The sequence below is a fragment of the Thamnophis sirtalis genome, unplaced genomic scaffold (assembly GCF_051295495.1).
Source record: "Thamnophis sirtalis isolate CommonGarterSnake01/CBP01778 unplaced genomic scaffold, rThaSir2_p1.2 scaffold_3, whole genome shotgun sequence".
Taxonomy (NCBI): domain Eukaryota; kingdom Metazoa; phylum Chordata; class Lepidosauria; order Squamata; family Natricidae; genus Thamnophis; species Thamnophis sirtalis.
Window position 1 is genome coordinate 23,356,757 of NW_028261383.1, and position 18,758 is coordinate 23,375,514.

At 43.8% G+C, this 18,758-nt stretch overlaps 1 protein-coding gene across 1 annotated transcript in view; it reads right to left on the reverse strand.

Annotated features, from left to right (window-relative positions):
• The window catches only part of LOC106544773 (uncharacterized), a 53,726-nt gene continuing 34,968 nt past the window's right edge, over positions 1–18,758 (reverse strand). The window contains 6 exon segments of the mRNA XM_087708087.1: positions 1–36; positions 2,478–4,325; positions 4,529–4,793; positions 11,368–11,444; positions 15,998–16,223; positions 16,225–17,853. Coding sequence (XP_087564213.1) covers positions 1–36; positions 2,478–4,325; positions 4,529–4,793; positions 11,368–11,444; positions 15,998–16,223; positions 16,225–17,576 — 3,804 coding nt within the window. The 5' untranslated portion in view covers positions 17,577–17,853.

Consider the following 18,758-nt stretch of genomic DNA (forward strand, 5'->3'; position numbering starts at 1 on the left):
TCAGTTGTCCAGAGCGTTCATCGCCATCCTTTTTGTCTGTAAGATTCAAATAAAAATGTAACTTTAATTGTTTATAAAATTGTTAGAGATGATGTGAAAAAAGAAAAATAGTATAGACCATTTTGCTTATAGAAATCCTCAGCGGCAAATAAGAGAAGAAAATACTATCTACAACCCCTCTGGTGAAACTCAACTCAAGTAGTCCTTAAACTACTGCAATTGCAACTGATATTTGCATCACTAAGCAGCTCAATCATTAAGCATAATGTCATATGACAGTGCTAACTTACATCTGTTCCTCTGTAGTTGTTAAGCAAACTACGGTGGGTTGTTAAAGGCAATTTCATATGACTGTGACTTGCAATTTCCTGCCAATATATCCACTGATTTTGTTTGTCAGAAGTTGGCTGGGAAGGTCACAAATGGGGATCATGAGTGTGGGATGCTGCGGCCACCACATATGTGCAACTCTTGGCAGAACCCGAATTGTTGCAACTCCCTTTCCTGCACCTTAAAAACCACACACTGCTGAAGTGTAGTCACGGAACAAGTGCTAGGATTACCGCAAATGTTGTGGACCATGTGCACATCTGCTTCTACTGTGCCATTTGTCTGAAATGATATTTGGTCTCCTGCTTGATCAGGGCGTCGGAATAGAAGACCTGCAAGGTCCCTCCCAGCTCTGTCACAAACCCTCCAGTGATGGGAGCCCTCACAACCTCTGGAGGGAAGCCATTCCCAAAGAATCCACCTTCACTTGGAAGAGACTTTTCCAATCTTCCCACCGGGAGTAAAATTGCAGCCACCAGTTTCACAGCGTGCAGCCCCAGTGGGCTTAAATTCGGGGAGGGAAGGAACCTGCAGCAGCAGCAGCTGAGATGCTTCAGCCCAGTTGCTTCTCTGCTTCCAGGACTCTCCTCCCACCCGGCCTCAACTCACCTTCCAGCTGCTGCTTTGACCATGGGAAGAGCACAAAAGCCGCTCTGCACACCACTCTCCTCCCATGAGTGATCCGGAAGAGGAAGTTCAGCTGTTCCCAAAGGCGCTTTTTTCAAAAGGCAACTGGACCTTCTTTCTTCTACTTTTCCCGTCGCTTTCCAACCTTTCTAGCAATTCAGTACTCGATGGTTTTAACTCCTTTAAGCTCAACCACAGGTATTATCCGCTTTCTAGGCACAGGTGTTCCCTGTTTGAGCACCATCTCCAGATAGGAGGCAGAAAAACACCCTTCTTCAGTTTCTACCCAAGGCGTTTGCAACAGGTTTCCACTGATTAAATGCTATCAAGTGGTTTTTTACTTCCAGCAACTGATCTTCATAACTTAGCCTTAAAATGGGATGCTGCTCAGCTTACGAAGATTAGCTATGTGCCAAGCCCTAAAAGTTCATGAAGGTTTTCTAGAATTACACTTCAGCTTTCTTAGGGGTGATTCTCAGTGGAGATCAAAACCTGTCAGCCTCTGCTTTGCTGCTGCTTCGGCTGCCATTGAAACGGGGAGGGAGGGCATGGTATTTGGGAGGGGACTGCTAATTGTGCTGGAGGAAGATTCTGGAGCTTCTACTGCCCGTCTTACTGCACATGCGGAGGAGGGTTCCCGCCAAGGCCAAAGGCACTGACATTCCATCTTGGTGATGCCTTTCGAAGTTATCTCACACCTGACACTGGGGAGAATTATGATTGGACTGTGCATGGGATGCCAAGGGGTGGGGGTTATTCTATATATCATTTACTTTCGCGCCTAAATAGACTTCGCTTTGCTACGCTTCTGTTCATTTATAATTAGTAAAAGTACACTTGATTTCTATCAATGGAGTCTTGTGGTTTTCTTTCCTGATTATCCAATGAAGAAGTGCTGACAAAACCTCTCTAATACCCAACACTTTATGACTGATTTCCTGTGGCTCCCAGGGTTTTAGGGCATGGCAGCAGCATCAGGCTACACACTCCAGGGGAACAAGCTTCACTCCTGCTAGCCAGGGCTGCATCCAAGAGCATCAAACATCAAAGCTTCATTCTTGGAGGAGGAAATTTTATATCTGCTAAATGCCCGGTGTAAATTCTGTAAATTTACTTGCACTGAAGTCTCCCATTAGGTCACGCAGAGAAACATATACAGCAGGGCATAGAAAATGGAGCCTAAGAAGGATGGTCTGACTGCCTACATATGGTAGAAGAAATATTCCCCTCCCCCCCCAAAAAATGTAAAAAAAGAAGCAAAAATAGAATAGCCCATCAAACCAGATGGCTAACTGATCACCAGGCTAATCTTTTTAGAAAGACACCCTGCAATGCCATTTTTAATGCACATTTTATAAGGCATGGATGGGGAGGATAGTGGATTTTGGTTCTGGATGCTGTTGTATGGAGATAAGAGAATAAAATAACCCAAAAGGGGATTATACACCTATACTTTCAATAGATCACAAATGAAATTCAAGATTTCTCTAAACCCAGCTTCTTTTCCTAAAGTAGATTACCTTGTGTGCAATAAGGGATGGTTTATTCTTGAAGTAATGTCCACAGACCAGCCAATTCAAAGATTTCTCTCGGGTGTGAGTCCTCTGGTGTATCACCACATTGGAATTATCACTAAAACTTTTCCCACAGATAGGACATTAAAATGGCTTATCTCCTGTGTGTGTCCTCTGGTGTCTCACCTGATTGGAATTATCCCTAAAACGTTTCCCACAGATAGGACATTCAAAGGGTTTCTCTCCTGTGTGTATCCTCTGATGAGTCACCAGGCTTGAATTCTCAGTGAAACCTTTCCCACAATCAGGACATTTAAAGGGCCTTTCTCCTGTGTGAATCATCTGGTGTCTAACCAATCTGGATTTCTTACTGAAACCTTTCCCACAATCAGGACATTCAATGGCTTTCTCTCCTGTGTGAGTCTTCTGGTGTATCACTAGGTAGGAACGCTGACTGAAACTTTTCCCACAATAGAGACATTCAAAAGGTTTCTCTCCTGTGTGACTCCTCTGGTGTCTAACTAAGTTGGAATTATCACTGAAACATTTACCACAATCAGGACATTCAAATGGTTTCTCTCCTGTGTGAGTCCTCTGATGAAGCAGCAGATGGGAATTTTGACTGAAACTTTTCCCACAATCAGGACATTCAAAGGGTTTCTCTCCTGTGTGCGTGATCTTGTGTCTCAGGAGGTCGAAATGTGTAATGAAACGTTTCCCACAGTCAGGACATTCAAAGGGTTTCTCTCCTGTGTGCGTGATCTTGTGTCTCAGGAGGCGGGAATTTGTAATGAAACGTTTCCCACAGTCAGGACATTCAAAGGGTTTCTCTCCTGTGTGAGTCCTCTGATGAGTCACCAGATTGCTATGATGACTGAAAGCTTTCCCACAGATAGGACATTCAAAGGGCCTTTCTCCTGTGTGAATCCTCTGGTGTGTCACTACACTGTAATTATCAGAAAAGCTTTTCCCACAGGTAGGACATTCAAAGGGTTTCTCTCCTGTGTGTATCCTCTGATGAGTCACCAGGCTTGAATTCTCAATGAAACCTTTCCCACAATCAGGACATTTAAAGGGCCTTTCTCCTGTGTGAATCATCTGGTGTCTAACCAATCTGGATTTCTTACTGAAACCTTTCCCACAATCAGGACATTCAATGGCTTTCTCTCCTGTGTGAGTCTTCTGGTGTATCACTAGGTAGGAACTCTGACTGAAACTTTTCCCACAATAGAGACATTCAAAAGGTTTCTCTGCTGTGTGACTCCTCTGGTGTCTAACTAAGTTGGAATTATCACTGAAACATTTACCACAATCAGGACATTCAAATGGTTTCTCTCCTGTGTGAGTCCTCTGATGAAGCAGCAGATGGGAATTTTGACTGAAACTTTTCCCACAATCAGGACATTCAAAGGGTTTCTCTCCTGTGTGCGTGATCTTGTGTCTCAGGAGGTCGAAATGTGTAATGAAACGTTTCCCACAGTCAGGACATTCAAAGGGTTTCTCTCCTGTGTGCGTGATCTTGTGTCTCAGGAGGCGGGAATTTGTAATGAAACGTTTCCCACAGTCAGGACATTCAAAGGGTTTCTCTCCTGTGTGAGTCCTCTGATGAGTCACCAGATTGATATGATGACTGAAAGCTTTCCCACAGATAGGACATTCAAAGGGCCTTTCTCCTGTGTGAATCCTCTGGTGTGTCACCACGCTGTAATTATCAGAAAAGCTTTTTCCACAGATAGGACATTCAAAGGGTTTCTCTCCTCTGTGCGTGATCTTGTGTCTCAGGAGTTGGGAATTTCTGATGAAACCTTCCCCACAATTTTGACACTTATAAGATTTCTCCATTGAGCGAATCCTCTGATGTATTAACCAGGGAAGAATTATGACTGAAACTTCTCCCACAGTCAGGATATTGAATGGGTTTTTCTCATTGATGATTGCTCTGGTGTATCACCAAGTTGGAATTATGACTGAAAGTTTTCCAACAATCCGGACATCCAAAGCATTTCTCTATGTGAGTCTTCTGTTGTATCATCAGGCATGAATTGTGACTTTCTCACAATGAGGACATTCAAGGGGTTTTTCTTCTTCTTCTGGTGTCTCATGAGATGGAAATTTCTAATGAAGCTTTTGTGGCTTTCTTCTTGTGTGAAGATGCGTCGATGAACCACAAGGGAGCTGTTGTGATCATAGTTTTTGCCACATTCAGGTAATGTGTATGTCTTTTCTCCTTCGTGGAGCCTCTTGCGAATTATCAGCTGTGATTTGCCATCTGTGCTTTTTCCACAATAGGCAAATCTATGAAACTTTTGCACAACTGATATTCTTGAGGAAGTCAAAAATATGGACAATGCCTTGTTTAGGGTGCTTTCATTCAAGCCGTCTTCTTCCTCACGGGGAGAGGCCTGTCTGTTCTACGTGGCTTTACTATGGATCTTTTCCTCCCAACAGACTTCCAGATATTTGCCGCTTTTACTGAATGATATATAACCTCCCTTCGCTTTTCATGTAATGTATCCTTGAGTTCTGCATAACTGCTTATTCTTTATTGATTTTCTCTCTTTGGTCTAACAGCTGCTGGAGGAGGAACAGAACTATACGGTTTACTGAAGGAATTGGAAAATATTTTGATTTCTGGCTTGATGTTGTTCCCTTTTCAACATTAATTGTTATCTATAGTTGTTCCAAGTGCTTTTATTTCCATCCAGTTTGTCTGTAAGAATCAAAGAATAGTGTACCTTTAATTGTTTATAAAATTTAATTGGTTAGAAACGATGTGAAAAAAGACAAAAAGTATAAACCACTTTTGCTCATGAAGTCCTCAGCTGCAAATAAGAGGAGAAAATAGTGCCTACCACCCCTCTGGTGACATCCCCACTCAAGTAGTCCTTACTTAACCTACCGCAATTAGAACTGATATTTCTGTCACTAAGCAGCTCAATCCTTAAGCATAATGTCCCATGACAGTGCCAAATTACATCTGCTCCTCTGTAGTTGTTAAGCTAATTACTGTGGGTTGTTAAAGGCAATTTTATATGACTGTGACTTGCAATTTCCTGCCAGTATACCCACTGATTTTGATTGTCAGGAGCTAGCTGGGAAGTTCACAAATGGGGATCATGAGTGTGGGATGCCGCCGCCATCATAAATGTGCAACTTTTGGCAGAACCCGGATTGGTGCAACTTCTTTTCCTGCACCTTGAAAACCACAGTCACTGCTGACATGCGGTCAAGGAACAAGTCCTAGGATTACCACAAATTTTATGGACCAGGTGCACATCTGCTTCTACTGTGCCATAGTAACTTTGAAAGCTCAGGGAAAAAGTGGTAAATGAGGACAACCTGCGCAACCAAAGATGGATTAAGCACAATTGAATCTGGTTAATACGTGGTTGGGAAAAGAAATACCATATTTATTGGTAAGACATGGAAATAAGAAAACTTGCAAATGTTATTCATCTGTCATTTTCAGTCAAAATCCACGTTTGTAACATGGATTACAAACCATATCAAGAGGGCAACGTCAAGTTGTAATGGGAGACTTTAACTGTCCTGATATCAACTGGGAGACCAACTACAGCTAGTAGGAGATTGAAAAGATTCTTAACCTACTTAACAAACAATTTTATCATCCAAAAGGTGGAGGAGGGAACTAGGGGAAAAATTGTACTCGACCTAATTCTTACTAATAGAGAAGCGATAGAAGGAGTTGAAGTTGTTGGAACGTTGGGCAAGTGACCATGTCTTACTGGAATTCAATATAATCCAAACACAAGCAATAGAATATAATCCATGAAGGAATCGAACAGGAACGCATCAAATGACACAAAGTTGGCAGGAATAATCAACACCTCAGAAGCTAGGCTCAGGAGAATAGAATCTCGATAGATTAGAACACAGGGCCCTACCTAACAAAATGAAATTCAATGGAGGGGGGAAAGGGGATTTACACTTATGCAAGGAAAACCAAATGTACTGGTATAAAATAGGTAGCACTTGGCTCAAGTAATAACTATGAGAGGAACCTTGAAGTCTTAGTGGACAATCATTTAGATATGGGCCAACTGTATATTGCAGTGGCAAAAAAAAAGCCAATACAGTACTAGGCTGCATTAACAGAGAGACAGAATCATGATCATGTGAAGTACTAGTATCACTTTATAAAGTGTAAGACCACACTTAGAAAATTGCAGACAGTTTGGTCACCATATCATAAAAAAGATGTTAAGACTCTGGAAAGAAGGCAGAAAAGAGCAACAAAGAGGATTAGGGGGTGGAGGCTAAAATATAATTAAGAGGTTGCAGGAATTGGATATTTCTCATCTAGTGAAAGGAAGGACTAGGGGAGACATGATAGCCATCTTCCAATACTTGAGAAGTTGCCACAAAAAGAGGGAGGGGCGTCAATCTAGTGATGGGAGCCCCCACAACCTCTGGAGGGAAGCCATTCCCAAAGGATCCACCTTCACTTGGAAGAGACTTTTCCTATCTTCCCACCGGAAGGAAAACTGCAGCCACCAGTTTCACAGCGTGCAGCCCCAGTGGGCTTAAATTCGGGGAGGGAAGGAACCTGCAGCAGCAGCAGCAGAGATGCTTCAGCCCAGTTGCTTCTCTGCTTCCAGGACTCTCCTCCCACCCGCCCTCAACTCACCTTCCAGCTGCTGCTTCGACCATGGGAAGAGCACAAAAGCCGCTCTGCACACCACTCTTCTCCCATGAGCTATCAGGAACAGGAAGTTCAGCTGTTCCCAAATGTGCTTTTTTCAAACGGCAATTCCACTTTCTTTCTACTCTTCCCGTCGCTTTCCAACCTTTCTAGCAATTCAGTACTCGATGGTTTTAACTCCTTTAAGCTCAACCGCAGGTATTATCCGCTTTCTGGGCACAGATGATGCCTGTTTGACCACCATCTCCAGATTGGAGGCAGAAAAAAAAAATCTTTCTCCAGTTTCTACCTAAGGCGCTTGCAACAAGTTTCCACTGATTAAATGCTATCAATCCGTTTAGCAAGTGATCTTTGCAACTTAGCCTAGTGAAATGGGATGCTGCTTAGCTTAGCTCCTCGTTGTGACCCATTAGAAATATACTTGTGTGTATGTATAAATTTAAATTTTAAAAAAGCCCTGAGAGGAATGAAAGAAACTGAAACATCTCCTATGTGTTGGGAAGACAGAATTACATTATCTCACTCCCACATTCATTGAAATGCTGCCAATGGCCATTTCTTTCATTCTCAAAAGCTATTTAAAGAGCAGCACAATGCTTTTTTAGAAATGAAACATTTTCCACCGTATAATTTGTCTCACAGCTCCAAAATCAAGGCTGTTGCAACAAATTTGTCAGCATGTTGGTGCTGCTACCACCGGGGTAACAAGCAGGCACCTCCAAGAAGAAAAAATCGCAGGATGTTGAAAGAAAAATCCATCTGGTTAAGTTCCAAGCCAGGAAAGAGGCTCTGGAAATTAAATGGAGGTTAGGTGCTTAGGAAAGAAGGTCAGTTTATTGAGGAGCAGAAGCACAGCATGCAGTTCTGGGACAGCTGACAAATTAGCTTGATGAGCGCAAGGATTTTTATACAGTTTACAGTATTTTGTAATGTTGAGGTTTCCTTTGTGGGTTTTATTATTTGATTATTTTTACTTGTTTTCCAAAGGCTCATGATGGGTCTTAATTAGCACTTCCAATCCTGTCAGACATGTGTAATTGATTTTATCCTGCTATCTATTGCCTCTAGCCTTCCTTCCTTAATGGAACTGTATTGTTTCCACTTTTTTCAATGACTGGGGAGAAGGGATGTCCTGTCCTTTATCCCATTACCTGGAGGTGAAGGTATTTTGCTTGTGAATAGGCTGGCCCAGGATTTCTTAATGAGCATCTGCTGTAGGCTATTAAGAAAGACAGGAAGGGGGGCTGCTTTCTGCCCCTAAGAATGTGTTTCCCCATTTCTCCTTTGGAGAAATATAATATTCTACCTCTTTTAATATCCCTCAAATATTTCATTCTGGGGGGGGGGGGGATTCCCACAATTTCCCCCTTTTACGCTATTTACATATATTGCCCAACCTATGAACCATTAAAATGGTCTCTGTACTTTCTATATACCTGGCAGACCATGAGGGATATTTGCCTGGCATCCTTACTAGGGGTTTATTGAAATGGGAGGTGATTTTGCAGGCTACTGGGACAACGGTGGAGGGAGCAGAGGATTCTCATGATTATGGCAGTGGCCCCCAAAAGGAGTGTTTTCCACTCAGGAAGGGCAGAAGTTCTTTTAAATAGAAATGTGATTTTCTGTGCCAATTCTTTTAAGATGTCTGATGTCACCTTCTGTGAGCTTTTAGTCAGGTTTAAAGCAAGCATATGTCCCAACATTCTTTGCAGCCACGATTGTGCCTTAGTACATAATCAAAGGCTGCCCATTCCCAAGGATTGTTTTCTGATCCTGCCTTAGTTTATTGCATCCAGGATTTGTGAGGCCAAATTAAGATCAGCTAGTGTGCAAGCCAGGCTATGAATATTTTTGAAATCTCTTTTCTGCTACCTCTTTAGGGAGGAAATTGACTGAGGAGGCTCTTCCACTCCATGGAATTGGCAGCGGGGTAGGACTACTTGGGTCTTAGTGCTACAGAGCAAGAACCAGCCAGGGGAAGCTTTATATCAGGGGTCCTCAAACTAGGGCCAGCGAACCAGACACAGCCGGTCAACACAATATATCCAGGCCACGCAGTGGTGGAATTAAGCCCCGCCCCTCATTTTCCATCCACTCCTTGCGTTGGCGGCTTTTCCCACCACCCTCATCATCCTTCCTTCAGGCATCAGCCTTATATAGACCTTGCAGAATCTGGCCACACATCTGTGTACTTCTGCTCATTACTGCTCGCAAATGTAAGGCCAAAGGGCATGGACTGGTGGGTGGGAGAGGGCATGCTGGCAGAGGGGTGATGCGGTGGGTGGATTGACGTGTGCAGGGTGGTAGGGGAGCGTGCAGGAGATTGTGGCTTCGGAGCCCTTCCCAAGTGTTTCCTGAAACTGGCCTGACTTGCATGGGAGACCGTGACATTGGAACCTTCAATGGGTGTTCCCCAAAGCCAGCCTGACCTGCAAAATAAGTGTGTGGCAGATTGCACCATCGGACCCTTTCCTGGGTGTTTCCCGAAGCCGGGCTGGCTTGTGAGGAAAGAGCGTGGGAGATCGCCAGCCAGACGAGTCTGGAAGTGGTGCATTGGCCACTCGCGGGCTGGATGCAGGGCCTGAGGTTGGAGTGGAGGAAAAACGGGCAGCCCCTGTGGGAATGTTGCATTGTGGCACTGTGTGCTCTCCAGCGTTTTGCCCATCTCTGCTTCGATGAGCCAGAAAGCCATTGGAGTCTTAGCCTGTGCCTTTCGGGCCGGCCTCTTGGTTTCCACGTTGTCTTGGTACATCTGTCGCACTCTTGTCCTTCTGTCTGCCTGGGGCCTTGCATCTAGCCCGCGGGATGCATCGCCCAGTGCAGCACTTTTCTCTGAAGCCAACCTGCTTGCCCACCCGCTAGCCGGACTGGCAAGGAAGTGGCATGTCACCTTGCAACCATCCTTATCGTCCTCCTTCCTGGCCGCAAATTTTTGGAAACAAACAGAGGCTGCTGGAGCAAGGGAGCTGCAGAGCTGGGATCCCAGGGCTGCAAGTCCAAGGCAAAGGTAGAAGAAATGGCTGTGTGGCTGTGGCGGAAAAAACCAGAGCAACACCAAGCAGCGTGGATGAAAAGGTCCAAGCGAGGCAGCAGTTGATCTCAGCGGTAACTGAACCCACCGCACCGATTTTCTCCTTACACCAATTGGCTTAATGGGCTCAGTTAACGGGGAAAACAGCTGCCGCCTCGCTCGCACCTTCTCATCCAAGCTATCAGATGTTGCGCTGACTCTTTCCGCCACAACGACCCACTTTTCTTCCAATTCTAGCTATGCATTGGGGCAGTGGCTAGAGTGCAGTACTGCAGCCACTTCAGCTGACTGCTAAGCTGCAGTTCGGTGGTTCAAATCTCACCAGCTCAGGGTTGACTCAGCCTTCCATCCTTCCGAGGTGGGAAAAATGAGGACCCAGACTGTGGGGGCAATATGCTAACTCTGTAAACCGCTTAGAGAGGGCTGAAAGCCCTATGAAGCGGTATATAAGTCTAACTGCTATTGCTATAAGCAGCCACGGGGGGTGAGCACAACGGTTTCCTTGCTCCAACCAGCAGCCCCTCCCCGTGTCAAAAAGCTGGCAGCCGGGCAACGGGAGGCTAAGGACAGATGTGAGATGACATGCCATTTCCGAGCCAGTTTGGGCATGGACCAGAGAGCTGTGCATGGAAGTCATACTCAAAAGAACAATGGCAGAGCCTTGCAACTTTCATCTGCCAGCTGGCCTCTGGGTATGGCCCCTTCTCCTCTCCCCTACCCCTTTCCACACTGCCCTGTTTTTCCAAACACCCAGTCCGGGCAGAAGTTCCTAGGGAGTCGCCCCAACCGAGGAGGCTCAGACTGTATCCCACGGCTTGCCCACCACATAAATCGCTCCCACCCCTTTCAAAATAGCCACCCGGTGCTTCTCTTGGGCACCTGGAAAAACTCTACAACAAAAACTTCTCCTTAAAAAGAAAAGGAGGCTGCTATGTATTGTTTAATGGACCACGCCCACCCAGTCACATGATGACTTAGCCACGCCCCACTCAGCTGGTCCATCCTTCCAAACGTTTGCGGGACCGTGAATTGACTCCGTTTAAAAAGTTTGAGGGACCGTGGTTTATGCGGAGGTAGGTGAAGGGGACAGCCTCTGTGTGTCTTTGAATAGTGTGCATGTACAGATACTCCAATAAGACAGATAGTATAAACATTCTTGATAATTCTCCCTTCCTCCAGACAGAAGCCCGAAGACTTACTGTGCCAACCACTCCCAAATACCATTCCTTTTCCCACAGTCAGGACATTCAAAAAGCTTCACTCCTCTGTGAATCCTCTGGTGTATTCAAAATTATGACTGAATTTTTTCCCAGTCAGGACATTCAAAGGGTCTTTCTCCTGGGTGAATCCTCTGGTGTATTTTGACTGATATTTTTCTTACAATCTGTACATTCATATGGTCTCTCTCCTGTGTGAGTCTTCTGGTGTGTCACCAGGCTGGAACTATCACTAAAACCTTTCCCACAGTTAGGACATTCAAAGGGTTTCTCTCCTGTGTGAATCCTCTGATGAGTCACCAGGCTTGAATTCTGACGGAAACCTTTTCCACAGATACAGCATTCAAAGGGCCTTTCTCCTGTGTGAATCCTCTGGTGTATCACCAGACTGGAATTGTGGTTAAAGCTTTTCCCACAGATAGGACCTTCAAAGGGTTTCTCTCCTGTGTGAGTCCTCTGGTGTCTCACCAGATGGGAATTTCGATTAAAACCTTTCCCAAAGTCAGGACATTCAAAGGGCTTCTCTCCGGTATGAGTCCTCTGGTGTATCACTAGGTAGGAATGTTGACTGAAACTTTTCCCACAATAAAGACATTCAAATGGTTTCTCTCTTACGTGAGTCCTCTGGTGTCTAACTAAGTTGGAATTGTCACTGAAACAATTCCCACAATCAGGACATTCAAAGGGTTTCTCTCCTGTGTGAGTCCTTTGATGAACCACCAGATGGGAATTTTGACTGAAACCTTTCCCACAGATACAGCACAGGGCCTTTCTCCTGTGTGAATCCTCTGGTGTATCACTAGGCTGGAATTATCGATATAGCTTTTCCCACAGATAGGACATTCAAAGGGCCTTTCTCCTGTGTGAAACCTCTGGTGTCTAAGCAAGCTGGAATTATGACTAAAACTTTTCCAACAATCAGGACATTCAAAGGGTTTCTCTCCTGTGTGAGTCCTCTGATGAGTTACCAGATTGATATTCTGACTGAAACCTTTCCCACAAATACGGCATTCAAAGGGCCTTTCTCCTGTGTGTATTCTCTGGTGTATCACCAGATTGGAATTATCACTGAAACATTTCCCACAGATAGGACATTCAAAGGGTTTCTCTCCTGTGTGAGTCCTCTGGTGTATCACCAGGTGGGAATTCTGACTATAATGTTTCCCACAGTCAGAACATTCAAATGGTTTCTCTCCTGTGTGAGTCCTCTGGTGTCTCACCAGGTGGGAATTCTGACTAAAACTTTTCCCACAATCAGGACATTCAAAGTTTTTCTCTCCTCTTGCATGGTCTTGTCTCTCAGGAGATGGGAATTTTTAATGAAACCTTTCCCACAATCTGAATATTCATAAGGTTTCTCCCTTCACTTTTTCATGTAGTGTATCCTTGAGTTCTGCATAATCTCCTTATTCCTTCTTTTGGCTATCAGCTGCTGGAGGAGGATCAGAATTGTATGGTTTTCTGACGGAATGGAAAATATTCTGATTTCTGGCTTGATATTCTTCCCTTGTCAAGGTTGCTTGTTATTTTCAGTTGAATAGAATAGTATAAACATAGTATAAACATTCTTGATAACTCTCCCTTCCTCCAGACAGAAGCCCGAAGACTTACTGTACCAACCACTCCCAAATACCATTCCTTTTCCCACAGTCAGGACATTCAAAAAGCTTCACTCCTCTGTGAATCCTCTGGTGTATTCAAAATTATGACTGAATTTTTTCCCAGTCAGGACATTCAAAGGGTCTTTCTCCTGGGTGAATCCTCTGGTGTGTTGCCAAACTAGAATTTCGACTGATATTTTTCTTACAATCTGGACATTGATATGGTCTCTCTTTTGTGTGAGTCCTCTGGAGTATTCATTATCAGTTTGGACTGTTTGCGGCTTCTGCCACATTGGAACAGCTGTGTAGGGCTCTTCTCTGGTGTGAGCCTTTCCATGAGCAACAGGGAAGCTGTTCTGACTAAAGCTTTTGCTGCATTTGGACACTGATATGGCTTTTCTCCAGGGTGGATCTGTTTCTTCCAGATGAGTCTACATTTTGTCCAGCTCAAAACTCTTTTCCTGGTTTTGTCTTCCTTATCTGTAAGCTGCCGGGGAAGAAGAGTTTTGGGGATTTCCAGAAGAACTAACAAGATTTTGATTGCTGCCTTGGTTCCCTTTGCATTTTAATGCTGCTTGTGATTCAGTTCTCCAGAGTGTTCTCTTTGGCATTCTTTTGCCTATAAAATTCACATAAAAGGATTAATTTAATGATGGTTTATAAAATGAATGCACAATATTTTTTTAAAAAACAGATCCAGGGGCATCCATTAAAATAAAACGCAAAGATGCCAAAATGCTAATTTAATCTCTTACATTCATGATTTACATTTTCAATATACATGTCAAATACCCATTCAGTTATGAAATTTGTTGATTTGGGTCAATCATGAGTTCATAGAATTCCAAAGAGTTATCATCGATTATACCTGGAAGTGCTGGGGACAGATTATACATATATACATACCCGTGTTTCACCGAAAATACGACCCAATTTTATCTTCGTTTTGGGCCCCAAAATTCAATTCAATTCAATTCAATTTATTACATTTATATGCTGCCCTTTTCCCCCGAAGGGGACTCAGGGCGGCTCACAACTCAAACCGGGAAGGGGAATACAAACAACAAATTTAAAAAAACAAAGCATAACAATACATAATTTAAAACACACAACAGTCATACCATTCGAGACGGGGGCAGCAGCTCTTTAGCCCCAGGCCTGTCGGAACAGCCAGGTTTTAAGGGCTTTGCGGAAGACCTGGAGGGTGGTGAGGGTCCGAATCTCCACGGGGAGTTCGTTCCAGAGGGTCGGAGCAGCCACCGAGAAGGCTCTCCTCCGAGTGGTCGCCAGTTCACATTGGCCGGCGGATGGAATTCGGAGGAGGCCCAATCTGTGGGATCTAATCGGTCTAGTGGAGATAATTGGCAGCAGGTGGTCTCTCAAGTACCCAGGTCCAATACCATGAAGGGCTTTATAAGTGACGACTAGCGCCTTGAAGCGTATCCGGAGACCAATAGGCAGCCAGTGCAGCTCGTGGAGGATAGGTGTTACGTGGGTGAACCGAGGTACACCCACGATCGCTCGGGCGGCTGCATTCTGGACAAGCTGAAGTCTCTGAATACTCTTCAAGGGCTGCCCCATGTAGAGCACTACCTCTTAGTTTCAGGGCATATCTTATCTACTTACCTTAGGATCATTGCAGCCAAATGGCCCGTGCCCTGACACCTGTTGTACCGCTACCTGACTTCTTCTACGGCTGCTCACCGCTAGACACCGCATAGCTTATCTCGCAGCCCATGCAAGCTATCGCCAAACTGTTTCTCAGCTGATTAAAAAATAGTTAACTTCTGGAGGATTATTTTTTGAGGAAATGATGTTTTAAAAAGCTATCTTTTCCCCTTTGGCTAAACTCCTCTAAGTGCACTCCAACCATTTCCACTTGACTTCACTTTCTTTCACTCTTGCTTCCCTTCTGAGAAGGCAGAGAAGAATGTGAGTCAAGTATGCATATGTTATGCTGCTGCTTGTAGCAGGATGCCGTGTGGCCATTGCACCATTACCACAGATGAATCCGGGGCCCAATGAAAATTGGGGCTGCTTCCAGGACAAAGTCCTGAGACCAAATGATATACGTCCTTCCCTCCCTCCCCAACATGAGGTTCAGAGGTCTTCAAAAGGTAAGGAGGAAGAGGGTGTGAGGTCTGGCTTGGTGGGAGCCTGGTGAAAGGGGAACCTGGGTGAGGGAGTGAAGGGCCAAGGGGACACAAGGGTTAGGATACAGAGCACAAGGGTGTCTTGGAGGGTGGGGAAGGCCTGGAGATGCCTATGGCAGGCAAGCCTGGCTCTGTGCAAGGCCTCCAAGGGTTTTCCCCAGCTCTGAATAGACAGTGTTCTGCTTAGCGACTCGCACATTTGATTAATGGCTGCCTCAGGGAGAAAAGGGGGATTTGGATAGTAAAGGAAAGCAATTTCAATTAACAGCCATTGCAATATGCAGCTGTAATTCAAGGTCCATCATAGTTATATCTTGAGGACAACATGCTCTCTACAGAATTCTGGGGCTTAAAATCTGGGTGAAACCAAGGTAGAAGACTGAAATTCCACATGTGGAAATTCCATAATCAACATACAAAAGCTCCATCCAAAATTCCGTTTTGAGGAATTTTTCCTACTTCTGCAAAAGGATATATCCAGATAAGTAGAAATTAGTAGTTAGCCATTTTCCATTTTCCTTTTCTTTCCACCTACAAATTTAATCCTGACAAATGTTTGAGCAAAATGAATCAGGCCAAAATTCAAACAATCAATTTCTCACCAACACTTTCAATGGGAGATCACAAATGAAATTCAAGTATTCTCTAATTTCATCTACTTTAACATCTAGTTTTCTTCATATGGATTACCTTGTGTGCAATAAGGGATGATTTATGTTTGAAGCAATGTCCACAGACCAGATATTTAAAAGATTTCTCCACGGTGTGAGTCTTCTCGTGTATCACTAGGTGGAAATTCTGACTTGACACTTTTTCTACAGATAAGACATTCAAAATGTTTCTCTCCTATAGTCTAACTAAGTTGGAATTATCACTGAAACATTTCCCACAATCAGGACATTCAAAAGGTTTTTCTCCTGTGTGAGTCCTTTGATGAATCACCAGATGGGAATTTTGACTGAAACCTTTCCCACAGATACAGCATACAAAGGGCCTTTCTCCTGTGTGAATCCTCTGGTGTCTCACCAGGCTGGAATTATCACTAAAACGTTTCCCACATTTAGGACATTTAAAGGGTTTCTCTCGTGTGAGTCCTCTGGTGTTTCACCAGATTGGAATTATCGTTAAAGCTTTTCCCACAATCAGGACATTCAAAGGGCATTTCTCCTGTGTGAATCCTTTGGTGTCTAATCAACTTGGAATTCTGACTGAAACCTTTCCCACAATCAGGACATTCAAAGGGTTTCTCTCCGGTGTGAGTCCTCTGGTGTATCACTAGGTAGGAATTTTTACTGAAACTTTTCCCACAATAGAGACATTCAAATGGTTTCTCTCTTACGTGAGTCCTCTGGTGTCTAACTAAGTTGGAATTATCACTGAAACATTTCCCACAATCAGGACATTCAAAGGGTTTCTCTCCGGTGTGAGTCCTCTGGTGTATCACTAGGTAGGAATTTTTACTGAAACTTTTCCCACAATAGAGACATTCAAATGGTTTCTCTCTTACGTGAGTCCTCTGGTGTCTAACTAAGTTGGAATTATCACTGAAACATTTCCTACAATCAGGACATTCAAAAGGTTTTTCTCCTGTGTGAGTCCTTTGATAAATCACCAGATGGGAATTTTGACTGAAACCTTTCTCACAGATACAGCATACAAAGGGCCTTTCTCCTGTGTGAATCCTCTGGTGTATCACAAGGCTGGAATTATTGATATAGCTTTTCCCACAGATAGGACATTCAAAGGGCCTTTCTCCTGTGTGAAACCTCTGGTGTATAAGCAACATGGAATTCTGACTAAAACTTTTCCCACAATCAGGACATTCAAAGGGTTTCTCTCCTGTGTGAGTCCTCTGATGAGTCACCAGATTGATATTCCGACTGAAACCTTTCCCACAAATACGGCATTCAAAGGGCCTTTCTCCTGTGTGTATTCTCTGGTGTATCACCAGATTGGAATTATCACTGAAACATTTCCCACAGATAGGACATTCAAAGGGTTTCTCTCCTGTGTGAGTCCTCTGGTGTATCACCAGGTGGGAATTCTGACTGTAACATTTCCCACAGTCAGAACATTCAAAGGGTTTCTCTCCTGTGTGAGTCCTCAGGTGTATCACCAGGTGGGAATTCTGACTGTAACGTTTCCCACAGTCAGAACATTCAAATGGTTTCTCTCCTGTGTGAGTCCTCTGGTGTTTCACCAGGCTGGAACTCTGACTAAAACTTTTCCCACAAATACGGCATTCAAAGGGCCTTTCTCCTGTGTGTATTCTCTGGTGTATCACCAGATTGGAATTATCACTGAAACATTTCCCACAGATAGGACATTCAAAAGGTTTCTCTCCTGTGTGAGTCCTCTGGTGTTTCACCAGGCTGGAACTCTGACTAAAACTTTTCCCACAATCAGGACATTCCAAGTTTTTCTCTCCTCTGTGCATGGTCTTGTGTCTCAGGAGATGGGAATTTTTAATGAAACCTTTCCCACAATCTGAATATTCATAAGGTTTCTCCCTTCACTTTTTCATGCACTGTATCCCTGAGTTCTGCATAATCTGCTTATTCCTTCTTTTGACTATCAGCTGCTGGAGGAGGATCAGAATTGTATGGTTTTCTGACGGAATGGAAAATATTCTTATTTCTGGCTTGATTTTCTTCCCTTGTCAAGGTTGCTTGTTATTTTCAGTTGTCCAGAGCGTTCATCGCCATCCTTTTTGTCTGTAAGATTCAAATAAAAATGTAACTTTAATTGTTTATAAAATTGTTAGAGATGATGTGAAAAAAGAAAAATAGTATAGACCATTTTGCTTATAGAAGTCCTCAGCTGCAAATAAGAGAAGAAAATACTATCTACAAGCCCTCTGGTGAAACCCAACTCAAGTAGTCCTTATTTAAACTACTGCAATTGGAACTCATATTTCTGTCACTAAGCAGCTCAATCATTAAGCATCATATCACATGAAAGTGCTAATTTAGATCTGTTCCTCTGCAGTTGTTAAGCAAATTACGGTGGGTTGTTCAAGGTAATTTCATATGACTGTGACTTGCAATTTCCTGCCAGTATACCCACTGATTTTGCTTGTCAGAAGCTAGCTGGGAAGGTCACAAATGGGGATCATGAGTGTGGGATGCCGCCGGCATCATAAATGTGCAACTATTGGCAGAACCCAAATTGTTGCAACTCCTTTTACATCACCTTCAAAACCACACACTGCTGACATGCGGTCACGGAACAAATGCTGGGATTAACATAAATTTTGTGAACCAGGTGCACGTCTGCTTCTACTGTGCCATAGTAACTTCGAAGGCTCAGGGAAGAAGTGGTAAATGAAGACTCCCTGTGCAACCAAAGATGCCAATAGCTATTTCTTAAGAAGTGCTGGATTAAGCACAATTGAACCTGGTTAATACCTGCATGGGACAGGAAATACCATACTTATTGGCAGGACACGGAAATAAAAAAAAACTTTTATTCATCTGTCATGTTCAATACACGTGTGGATTACAAGCTATATCAAGAGGGCAACTTCAAGATATAATGGGAGACTTTAACTACCCTGATATCAACAGAGACAAAGTATACAGCAAATAGGAGATTGAATAGATTCCTAACCAACTTAGCT